This window comes from Homalodisca vitripennis, chromosome 4 (genome assembly GCF_021130785.1).
Source record: "Homalodisca vitripennis isolate AUS2020 chromosome 4, UT_GWSS_2.1, whole genome shotgun sequence".
Classification (NCBI taxonomy): Eukaryota; Metazoa; Arthropoda; class Insecta; order Hemiptera; family Cicadellidae; genus Homalodisca; species Homalodisca vitripennis.
Window position 1 is genome coordinate 86,260,564 of NC_060210.1, and position 13,377 is coordinate 86,273,940.

General features: G+C 33.2%; 1 protein-coding gene across 1 annotated transcript; it reads right to left on the reverse strand.

Annotated features, from left to right (window-relative positions):
- Positions 1-4,755: 4,755 nt before the first annotated feature.
- On the reverse strand, positions 4,756-6,348 carry LOC124361080. The gene is made up of 2 exons (XM_046815115.1): positions 6,134-6,348; positions 4,756-4,923 (listed from the first exon to the last, which is right to left on the reverse strand). Exons 1-2 carry the CDS (start codon positions 6,311-6,313, stop codon positions 4,756-4,758), a joined length of 348 nt encoding a protein of 115 aa, XP_046671071.1. The 5' UTR covers positions 6,314-6,348.
- Positions 6,349-13,377: the final 7,029 nt, after the last annotated feature.

The following is a 13,377-nucleotide window of genomic DNA, read 5'->3' on the forward strand; positions in this document are numbered from 1 at the left end:
ACTGCGGTTGGGTGTGACCTTGACAATAATACAGTAGGTGGGATATTGTGTTACACCGGTACTCACGACACCGCTACATCTTCTTACATCATCATCAACTGGACTTTGAGCTATTGGGACATTCAACCGGATTGTCATCCTCTATCTCCAAAATCTCTATGAAATAGTAGGCTTATTTATTGAGGATTTATTCACTATCATCAAACCTATTTGGATTTAACATCATCATCAACTGAACTTTGAGCTATTGGCACATTCAACCGGATCGTCATCCTCTATCTCCAAAATCTCTATGGAATAGTAGGCTTATTCATTGAGGATTTATTCACTATCATCAAACCTATTTGGATTTAACATCATCATCAACTGAACTTTGAGCTATTGGCACATTCAACCGGATCATCATCCTTTATCTCCAAATCTCTATGAAATAGTAGGCTTATTCATTGAGGATTTATTCACTACCTTCAAACCTATTTGGCTTTAACATCATCATCCACTGGACTTTGGGCTATTAGGGCATTCAACCGTATCGTCATCCTCTATCTTCAAATCTCTATGAAATAGTAGGCTTATTCATTGAGGATTTATTCACTATCTTCAAACCTATTTGGCTTTAACATTATCAGCCACTGGACTTTGAACTATTGGGACATTCAACCGTCATCCTCTATATACAAATCTCTATGAAATAGTAGGCTTATTCATTGAGGATTTATTCACTATCTTCAAACCTATTTGGCTTTAACATCATCAACTGGACTTGGAGCAACCAGTTACATTGAGACATTCAACTGATATTTAGGATCTAATATTTAGGACACAGTATGTTTGTTCATAACTGTATCCTCAGCATATCTGCTTTTTAATGTTCTGTTACATTATGTGCTCTAATAGTGTACATATTCACATAAAATGACCTATTTATTGGTGAAATGAATATTGTTTCAAACGTGTCGTTTTCTTTTTATGCAAAATCGTCCTGGTGTTTCGATGAATTTAGAATGGCAATAAAACAAGTCCTAATCTGGATGAAGTAGAGGTTACGGGGCTTTAGAAAGGCGAACTACTACAATAATAGTTTCAGATACGAATCCATAATTAATACTAAGTCCCTTAATGAGCGTTTACATACAAACAGATCTAATGGATTATTGTTCAAAGTGATATTAGTTCGGGCACTTTTCATACAGATGAAGTACAAGCGCCGTCAGTTCTATAACGAACAGACGTACTAACTTGTTTCTTTATTACGTAAGTACGTTGTATTCCACTGTTACACAAATTAACGAAACTGGTTAAGCATGTTATATTATTGTGACATATAGTTTTCGATATTTAAATTTTAAATCACAGTTGAGATCATAAGATTTAATCATCAGATGTTTATCTCATCTGCATGACAGAAATGCAACTGATTTTATAAGATTGTCAAATACTCTAAGTGAATTTTCAAATGAAATATATTCAACCATGTTATATATATGAGATTAAGCGATACTGTCTTTATTACAACTTAATTGATGAACAACCCAACCCAAATAAGTACTGCAAGGTAAAATGTTACGTGTTTGGAAGGAGAATGTTTATTACGCCACCATCAGGTGTCCAATTAAGCGGTTGTTTATGCTAGCACGCCTAAATAGCTCCTAAACCAGACACCATTGCGAAGTAAATTGGACTGTGTAAGCCCAAGGAGGAATGCCAGTCGAACAACCTTTCAGTGCATTTATGCTTGTGTTTGGGAAACTACTGAATGGAAATTTAATAAACATTTCTCGTATAATTAAAAGAGAATGTGAGACTATTTTAAGGTTTAGTTTTGTATACTATACAAAGAACTATATTTAATCTAAGATTCTTATTAATAACACACATTTGCCTTGGAATGTGTTAGCCTTATTTACTTATGGTAAGTAAATACAACTGTTCTCACAGTTTACGTTTGTGGTTTGAGCTGAGACCACTACGGAAACCATAAATAATTAATATACTAACTAATGCTTGGTTTCTTTTAATAAGAAGGTATTTTTAAGATATAAAAGTTGGTGTTTTTTTGTATTTTACTTGGAAATAATAAATAAACTGTGTGAATTAATTCATCTAAATAAAGGTAAACTTATGTAATTAAGCTTTGAGCTTGGATATTCTAGACTAACTCCAAGCTATTCTAGACAACTACTATCTCTGACCCTAGAAATACGAGACAGAATATATCCCATGTGTGTGAATATATTCTTAAAACTATCGACGATCTTATGGACCGACGTGAGCGGAATATCTGAGCATTCATACTAGTCATTAAAATAGCAAATCATCGCGGGAATGGACATATTAGGCTACATAGATACATATCATTGCAAGCATAATCATAATAAAAAGAGATCTCAATTAATAATTGCAATACGAGTGCAATCGCAAGAACAAATCTTATATGTTAGTGTGACGTTTAAACAATGTATATCAGGCTTAAGGGCATTAAGCAATAATTTATTAGTTAGAACCTAAGCTTGCAATGAAATCTGCAAAGAAAGCTGATCTTCAGGAATTATTAATTAATGTTGTTTGTCCTAAATAAAATTGGTACTGGAAAGTACATATACCATAAGTCTGAAACACTTGTTTGAGAAACCTTTTGATTCGGAGATGTAAACAAATCAAAACTCGGGGATTCATGATTTAAACAGTAAAGATATTGACTCTTGTGAAGTTTGAAAGAATTTGGTTCATAGGGCTCAGTCTGCAGAACAGGGTTGTAGGCACGTGGATAAAGATTCCTGAGGAATTTGTATCTCAAGATACTTGAGGTTAGACTGTATGGTAGTTACACAGTGAAGACTGTTATTCTAAGAGCCAAGAACCAATTTGAACTGTATAACTACACTGTATAACTACTGTATAACCTGGTTTTTCTTGACATTGATAGAGGAGTAAGTTTTTCTAAATTAAGAAGTCGATCATCAGTCGCGATACGTTTTTTTGGTGGTCAAAATGTTAAAGTATCTAAAATGTCAAACGTATGAAACGATCATTCTTTTTTGGAGTAAATTTTTCCTGATACACTTCACTCATATACAACAATCAGGCGCATAAATAATAGTTAAATTGTCGTCATATAACTGGAACAGTCTCTACTTTAAAATTATGTATATGGTTAGCTGACATTGATTGTCGTTTGTTACAATTTCTGATAGTTTTTTTTTTTTTTTTTAAGTGTGTCAAGCCAAGAAACATGATCTGATAAAAATGTACTATTGATACCCTATTGATATACTATATGATTGATTGACACTTTTGATACCCTCCCATTCTGAAAACAAAAACTTCTGAGATAGAAGATTAGTTTGTTAGAGAAAATTTCCCTAACAATTTGAAGGGAAATCCGGTTGTGTGCTTATACAATGCAAATTAAATTTCGGCTCCTAGACTAATCCACCGATCCAAAATAAGTAAGTTTTTTTTGTTTTACGGTTTGTTCTGCACACAATTTCTGATATATTATAAAGAGTATAATTTTAAAAAAAAACCTTCCATGAACTATTTGTACAATCACGTTGGTGTATTTTCCTATTGGTTTTCAATTATTTTTTTAGAGCAAAACATTTTAATACTGCCTTAATAAAATACATTACGGACGTGATAAAACGTTAACACGAATCGGCAATCACGAATGTTCCGTTAATCTTAGAATTTCTGGAAGTAATTCAAAGTAGGGATCAGGACGTCGAGATAAAATTTAATAGCTTCGACGAATCCATTAGCTATGTTTACACTTGTGCGATTTTCGATTCAACTTTCTTTTCAATTTTTGCTCCGTCTTGCGTCAAGCGCATGCGTTTCCAAGCATTCTTTTGGACGCATGCTTCATTGCTGTTTACATTTTAGCGTTAGTTGTACGCTCGACGCAGTGTCTTTAATAATTATTTAGTGTTTAAAATGGATAGTGACACTGTGTTAGTGGTATTAGTGTAGCGTGTTTATTATTGTCAAAAGTGCGTAAACGTAAAAGGAAAGTTAGGTCTATGTGGATGTGTGATTATTTGAAAAGGAGAGAAATAATGGTATTTTGAACGATTTGGAACTGAATGAAAGTTTTCTATTCAAAAAATTTTACCAGAATGAGTAGAGAAAACTTTTATAACCTTTTAGAAATTAGTCAGAGCAAAAATAGAGAAGAAAAATATACCTTCAGAGAAGCTGTTCCTCCTGAGATCAGACTAGCGATATGTCTGAGATATTTAGCAACAGGTGACTCATTTGCATCTTTGATGTACCTGTTCAAAGTATCTAAGCCATTGATTTCGTCGATGATGCCAGGGGTCTTAAAGGCAATAATTGAAGCACTTCAAGATTTTGTCAAGGTAAATGTTTTATTTACATTATTACCCCTACTATAACACTTATTTCTCAGTATTATCAAGGTTAAAATACAAAAACTGTTGTACTTCCCCAAACACATTATTTGGATGCTGGGATTTCTCTGTGGAAATTTGTAGTTGAGAACTAATGGTAGGTTCGTAGTGGGTACCATAAGAAGAATCTGAAGAGGGGCCAGAGGGGCTGTAATATTGAGGAGCTACTGTGTTATTTTGTAAAAGAATTATTCATTTCCTGCATTTCAAAATCGAAAATCAAATTTTGTATTCTATTTCTGGCAATTGCCTGGTTACGCGGAGTCAACTTCCTTAGCTGGGCTGCTACATCTCCCCAAATATAGAACAGTCATCCTTTTCAGATAATGATTTAGCTGCTACTTCAAGAAATCCGAAGGCAGCCTCTTCTTTTTTTTCCTATATCATCATCTATTTTTCTTTTAATTCCTCTGCAGGTCTGTGGTGTTGGGAGAAATTTTTGCTGTCGACAAGAAGACGATGCTGTATCTTGAGTTTCAGGTGCTTCTTTTTCTGGTGGTTGGTCTTCATCCTGAAAGAAAAAACATACATAGTTTTTGTTTACACCTTTATGAAGCGTTCCAAAATTTTACTTAGATCTTCTTTTACAGATCCCTGCGAACGAGGACGAATGGAAATTAGTTTCCCATGATTTTAATGAAGTTTGGAATTATCCACATTGCATTGGGGCCTTGGATGGCAAACATGTCCAAATACAAAACGTCCGGAAAAATACTGTTGCTGAGTATTACAACTACAAAGGTACACACAGTATAGTTTTGATGGCAAATAGTTGATGCCCACTATAAATTTATATACGTTGATGTTGGTTGTCAAGGACGTATTTCTGACGGTGGTGTTTTTAAAAATACTACATTTCACAAGAAAATGCTAACCAAGGAAACTGGGGATTGCCCCAAGATGAACCTTTGGAAGGTCGTAATCTTCCTGTGCCTTATGTATTATTAGCAGATATGCTTTTTCACTAACGGAAAACATAATGAAACCCTATGTGACAGACTTACATCGTGGTTCACCACAACGAATGTATAATTGGAGGCATTCCAGAGGAAGGGTTGTTGTAGAGAACGCATTTGGAGTGATGGCTTCTGTCTTCAGGGTTTTTCGAAAAACCCATCGAAGTTAAAGTTGAGAATACCGTTTATAGATATTGTCCTTGCATGTGTTTATCTTCATAATTTCCTGCGTTCACAACCAGACTGTTCACAAAACTACACTCCACCAGGGACGTTTGACCGTGAAGATGTTAATACAAGAGAGGTCATTCCAGGCACATGGAGGAGGCATACTGCAGGGGATACTGGATTAACAGCGCTTAGAGGACCCCCCAGAAACATGACGAATAAAGCAAAACAGGTTCGATCAGAATTCAAGGAATATTTCTTAACTGGTATTGGATCTATTTCAAATTAGAAGACACGATACACATTTTAAATAATGTAATAAAACGTTTGTTTTATCTAATTTTTAAAGAATTGTATAAATTAATGTTATCAAGGCTGTAATGACTGATCTTTTATCATTAAACATTATTATTCATCCAAAAAATGAATAAAATATGTTAATAAAATATGAATTTTCAAAACTACCAAATACTTTTATGTACACCCACTGTATTATGTGCAATTCAATAAAGTACTCTCTATTTTATTTTATTACTAACAAAGATTGTTGTCACATTGTTTCAATTTGAAATTTAAATAAAAAGGAAATAAACTTACTGCTATGTTGTCGTGTATATCGTCTTCCCCAATTTCAACTTCTTCGATGATCGTATCCTCTAAGGAGTCCTTCGTCGTTCTTGGAATGATTGAGTCTCCGAGAAATAACAAATGCTTGTAGGCAAACCAGGAACTTTGATACACGTCATCAGCACTGGCACCACTTTTTCTTTGCGACATTTTCTGTTGTTCTTTTGAAAAATATGAACGAAGGTTTTTAATTTTAGGATTTAACACCTTTTTCACTCATTTTGTACTTCTCACCTAGTGCACGGTAAGCGTCATTACGTTTGTTTTTATTGGTATAACACTTGTCCTTTATGTCCCACAATACAACTAGTGTCTGTAGTCTTCTATAAAATCAACAGTTTGTTTATCTGAAGACATCACTGTAATATATAAACAAAACTAACAAATAAACAACTGTAATAATAAATATAATATGCAGCACGGTTTGACGCACGAATATCCAAAATTATGGAAACTGCTTGCTTTGCAGCATGCGATTCAGAAAGAAGACTGTTTTCCCGGAAACAAGCATTCTTCTCCGCATGCGTCACGTGCGCTAGCGCATGCGCTGTGCAGCATGCCTCAAACGCACGCAAAATCGCACAAGTGTAAACATAGCTATTAGGCCAGGAGGGAATGATGTAAAGTTTTTTGGAAACAACACAAAAAAAATTATTAAATTAACAGCCTTCGTTTTATTAAGTATCCGAATTGATCCCAACACATTAATTAATTTACCCAGTAGTTAAGAATAACGTCAACAAATTAGTTGGGTCGTAACTCAGGAGCGAGGCCATAAACAATTAATTAACCTCGATGACAGCGACGCTATGTAAATTACCTGAGGTAACACGGATTAGTTGCGGGGGGTGAGGGGGAGTGAAGGAGAATGTAGCAAGCATTATCGTTGAATGGTAATCAAACCTGTGCGCCACACCCCACGCCACGCCACGGGATGATGTATCTGATGCTATGCAAATGTCTCAAGGACGCCCAAAGACCGCTAAACACGTCTGACCGTGGCCTATGAAAGCAGAGCCATGTAAGGAAGGAGACATCAGGCTACCGCGATTAGCTCTAGTGTGGCATTCCTGTCTCTTTTCTGTTTCCACTATTTACCAATAAATCAGTGATTTAAGATTCAGAAATAAATTTATAGGACTTACAATATTGGAAAGGTAAAACAAAAGACAAATCCAGATATTGCAATTAGTTTTTTTGTTTTTAATTAATTTGAGTTACTTGAAAACTCAAAGCTCATATAAACACTTTAAGAGCTTTAAAGGCTATGGCTTCGTGTTTCAAAAATTTAGTCCACATAATTTCTAAAAAAAATAAGACAGTCGATTTTTTATAAGAAACTTTCCGAGTTCTTTGATGAAATCGGAATTTGATAAAATATAAATGTAATGCACATTGATCCCTATACAGTAATTTAACTTATTATATAATTTAACCTGATTATTTGTATACTACACATAATATAAAATTTTTTTATTAAAAATACAAAAAAGGGTAATAGTTAAAAACATATTTAAGTTGATGTTGATAAGTAAAAGTAACAAACGATAAATACTCAAATAACGTAGGAGGAGTAATGATTACAAATTAACATGATCGTAGACTAAAAATAACTTATAACTAGGAGATCGTAGAAAAAACTTGATATTATTTATCGTTCGTTAATTTTTCCAAATTTATACTGTTGCTTTGATAATAAAGTGTAAATAATAGTTTATCTTATTAAATCTGATCTGTGTTTAGAAAATTCCATTTATTCTATTACCAACTAAACAGTTAGGTGATTATAACTGAAAAATATGTCTACCTTCTCATCTATTTTACATTTTTGTTTAAAGAGCAGTGTTTTGGACCACGTTTAAAAAACCGTGCGTAAAAAAGTTGTTATAAGTACCGTGAACTCAAACTGTGTATGTCTGAGAAGCCTATTTCAGTCAAAATGTATACCTTTATAGTTTATTCTGGTCTAAGCCATTTCTTATGCAATAATTAAGTTTATCTAAAAGACCTACTTAAGTCAATAAACAACTAAAATATGTTTCCTCGCAGTCTTTAAATCTGTATATAAAGTTAGACACCAACTTTGTCTTTGATATCTGGATTACAATATTGATCAAGCACTACATATTTAATATTTGTTAAAATTTAAAGTATATTTTTACGATAAATTCCTATTTTATCATTTGGATAACCTTTGTACCCATAAGTGATTACAGAGAAGGTTTTTAAATACCCTTAAGACATATTCCAGAGGGATTAGTAAAATAAGGATAGGCATAGCCAGGAATCCCAAGAGTGTCCATGCAAAATTTCAATATAATCGGTCCAGTAGTTTTTATATGAATGAATAACACACATAGGAACACACAGACATGCACCATAAGAATTTTAAATAATAGTACAGATATGTCATGCTATCAGACTCATTATAATTGTGGTACTATTATTATTGTAACCCACTTAAAATAAAGGTAACTCCAAAGATATGTTTTACGCACATTTCGTCAGGACTTACTTTTTACTTACTCATTGCTTATTCCAATCACTCTTTTGACTATTATTTCCAAAAGTTTCATAATAAACAGGTTATATAATTAATAATGGACTTCGGAATGGATATTTGCATTTATATAATAAAAGTGTGAGATTCTATAAGGAACTCGTTTCGTCAAAACAAGTTTTCAGAACAGACAAATTTCAGAAGCCATGTAAACATCGTTATATAGGCTATTCGTGAAGGGAATCGGTCGGGCGGGTGGCATGACTAAAATAGCACGGGCCATAACTGGACTCCCGACTGGTAAACAAATTGGCTACAGAACGATCCAATCGAACCTGTCCAGGAACCGATACAGGCCAATAAATATCGCATTTTACTACGCAGGATGACCGCCAAAAGCGAGCGGACCTCGTCCACAATGTCAGTCCTGTCCCATTAGGCCTATTGTTGTGTTAATTTTGCCGATATCAGCCTATTGGGCGGCAAAACCCAGGGTCGTAGCTAGTAACAAGGATTTGAAGGGTTCCAAGCATAGAGTGCCCTAAAAATGAAAGATTTTATGTAAAGTGGAGATTTTTAAATGTTACACTGAAGTTGAGGAGGGGAGGATATTTGGTATGTGGCTGCCCCGGGCCCCAAATGCCTAGATACGTTCATGGTGACACCGGCTGTCGCTGAGAGCTGGAATTCGAAACGACAATCGTCCTTGTCTACCCGGTCACCTCCCTGTCACAGCAGACGTGTCCTGCTTGACCCGCTCCACTTGGGCTTTTTACGGCTTGCATTAACGATTTGGGGGCTTCTGTTATCGGCAGTGGTTTGAAAGAGTTGTAAATCGATCGCCAAATATGTGAGCCAGTCGTCGAGTCCTGAATAACAAATAAATAGCGTTAATTGTGTTTTCTTTTGATTCTGGAGTCGTATAAATAGTTACTTCATTAAGAAAGAACAGGTTTTTTTACAGAAACGTTACACATTTTGAAATGGTAGCATTTGTACTCTTATGGAATAGAGACTACGGTAATATCTAACTTTGTACTGTATTAGAATTAAAATGCAGGTACGTGAGTCAAGATGCAGATATCAGTTATTTCTTTGAGTTCATCCTGTTCACAATACGTATCTTGGATTTTTAAAGTAGTTTGTGCTATTAGAATTAAAACACAGGTACGTGAGTCAAGATGCAGATATCAGTTATTTCTTTGAGTTCATCCTGTTCACAATACGTATCTTGGATTTTTAAAGTAGTTTGTGCTATTAGAATTAAAACACAGGTACGTGAGTCAAGATGCAGATATCAGTTATTTCTTTCAGTTCATCCTGTTCACAATACGTATCTTGGATTTTTAAAGTTGTTTGTGCTATTAGAATTAAAACACAGGTACGTGAGTCAAGATGCAGATATCAGTTATTTCTTTCAGTTCATCCTGTTCACAATACGTATATTGGATTTTTAAAGTAGTGTGTGCTATTAGAATTAAAACACAGGTACGTGAGTCAAGATGCAGATATCAGTTATTTCTTTCAGTTCATCCTGTTCACAATACGTATCTTGGATTTTTAAAGTAGTGTGTGCTATTAGAATTAAAACACAGGTACGTGAGTCAAGATGCAGATATCAGTTATTTCTTTCAGTTCATCCTGTTCACAATACGTATCTTGGATGTTTAAAGTAGTGTGTGCTATTAGAATTAAAACACAGGTACGTGAGTCAAGATGCAGATATCAGTTATTTCTTTGAGTTCATCCTGTTCACAATACGTATCTTGGATTTTTAAAGTAGTGTGTGCTATTAGAATTGTAACATGTCTGTAATTATTGCATATCAAAATTATTGTAACATTTCCATGATTGGTATAATATAGTAAAATTATTGCTCTTTAATTAATTTAACTAAATCAATATCACAAACTCGTGTTATTTATACCATTATTTTCAATCAAAGATCTATTAGTTTGCTAATCTAGTTCTTAATAATTGTTTCATCATAATATTAATTTTTAATGAATGTATTGTATATATCGTCCATGTTGAAATAAAATAAACTTACCTTTTTGTGCAAAACAAAGTTTTACGTTTATGGAGGTTTTTACGATTAAGTTTCTTATATAAGTACTACAACATTTAAGTTAAAGATGTTTTTAGACAAAATGTTTATAAAACTGACAACTCAAAAAACTCCTATTGGATTATTCACAAGAAATATTTGAGTTAAGACAATTATATATACTAGACAGTAGCTTTGCCCTAACAATGCAAACGGAAGAAGGATCGAAGGATCCGACAGGACGTAATGAGTTATCACAGACGATAGACAGACGGACAGACTGTACGTTAACTTTTTAACACCAAAATAAAAAGGTTTGAAGTTTCTGGGACCTTTCTATCAATAATAAGTCGAACAAACAGACAGGCTTGACGCAAAAATCAATAACGATCTTCTTTGGACAAAGAGGAGCCTATGTAACAAGTTTAACGTTTCCAGGGCACACAAACACACACACACACACACACACACACACACACACACACACACACACACACACACACACACACACACATATATATATATATATGTATATATATATGTATATATATATATACATATATATATATACATAGATTTTATTTGTTGTGTTTCTTGTTTCTTGTTTTCTTCATTTATATTATGCTTCCTGAAGATGTGGGTATTAAATCCCACGAAATATATAGAAGCCTTGTAATCTTCGTTTTTCATTTCAATAAGTGAAATAATATATATATATATATATATATATATATATATATATATATATATATATATATATATAAACGTTTTGGGGGTTTATTTGAGCACGAGTAAACTTTATACAATTAGTTAAGTCTCTTGGATCTTTCTACCATAAATTATCGTACAGACAACTAAGTAATGAATAACAGTACAATAAAATACAAATTATTATACATAACTAAATATACATAGTTGTCATTTGATAAAAGCCCATTGATAAAAACTTTTGAAGTATCTGAGCTATGTGAACTATAATTAAAGAGTAATTAAGTTTTAGTTCATATAAGTTAGAACTGCATTCTTCGAGGTTAGGGGTAAGTGTAATGTACTATTCAAATGTGACCACATCCTTCCGATTACTTGTCCAACTTTAGGGAAACCTATTAGATAGACATTGTGCTGTTACGATGCGACGACTCTCCCCTGAATAGTAACTCCTCACCCAAATTCTGTATTTCCTTCTGTGACAGTCACCTTGTGTAACATGCGGTACGTAAGCATTCTGCCGATTGGAATGCACTGGCATCCAATTAAAACTATCTTCTTAGCTTGTCAGACAATGTAATGAAGTCTATGTGGATTGTTTTTACACAGCTTGGCTTCTCTGCAACAAATAATAATGGCGAATAAAGAACAAAATGTCACCTTATTTGTAGGGGAAAAAACTTTTGCTTGATTTATTTAATATAAAGAATGGAAAGCAGTCGGGGGACTAACAGACAGAAGTGGCTACTTCTTATAATGGGCTGTGCATATATATCTTGAAACAGTACGTTTGTAAATGGTTATTTATAATATTTTAAATAATAAGAGACACTAAATTCAGTAACATAAAATAGTTTATATTTTCTATTCATTTCTTAGTAATATGGTTTACATTCCGTATATAACAATGATCACGGATTTCAAAATATTAAAGTAATAAATATTATACATCTTCATTATTATCATTAGTTTTATAATTTGGTCTTTATCATTTTCACTACAATCTGGTAATTCCAAAATAATTACTTCATTTTCATTGTCATTATACTCTAAATTATGGGTTTATGATAACTGATATAAGAAATAAAAATTATGGAATAAATACAATCTTGCTGTATATCTTGTAAACGCAGCATCCACTGTTTTACTATATCTCTGCTGTTTCTATGCTTTTATATTTTGAAATTGGTAAATTTAATTTATCTTTTAAAAAGTCAACTAATGGTTATGACGTTTCTTCAGAATATTTGAAGTGAATGTAAGGTAAGGCCCAATGTAATTAAGTAAAGTTTATAACTATAACGAACAGAAAGGCTAGTTTTTCTCTAGGATTAAATTTCACTACGGCTTCATTAGACGAAACAGGTAATGTATTCCACTTGAATAGGAATTGTTACTAACCATGCTGAAATTCTGTTTAGAATCCGATGAGCTTTAAGTACTGCTATTTTAAATGATGCAGTAAGTTAATAAATTTTACGTTAACTTCATCAATAAATAAATTAGTAGTCCAAAGATTTATTCAAACCAATCCATTGCCCGCCAAAAGAAGTTGTCACTTCAATACCAAATATTCTAGCCTGTTGTATGCGTACGATTTTTCAAAGCTCCATTCATTGAAGTAATACAGAATTTTGATTATGATTATTGTAAAATACATGTAAACAAATAGCCTACCTAGTAGCATTAAACTTTGTATCCTACACCAACTTCGTTTAGTTATGTTTGTCTGTTTTTTACTGTATTCTTATAAACTGTTCAGTTAGATCGTTTTTATGGTTTGTCATGTTACAAAGTCCTAACATTCAATGAAAAGTTAAAAAATCTGGCATCAAAATGGAATTTGTAATAAAATTATTGGATTAAAGTCGCAAAACATGTTATAGGCCTAATAATGGAAAACTTTTCTTTCCACTTCTAGATTTAAAATCTTATAGATAGATATAATTTAATAGATTT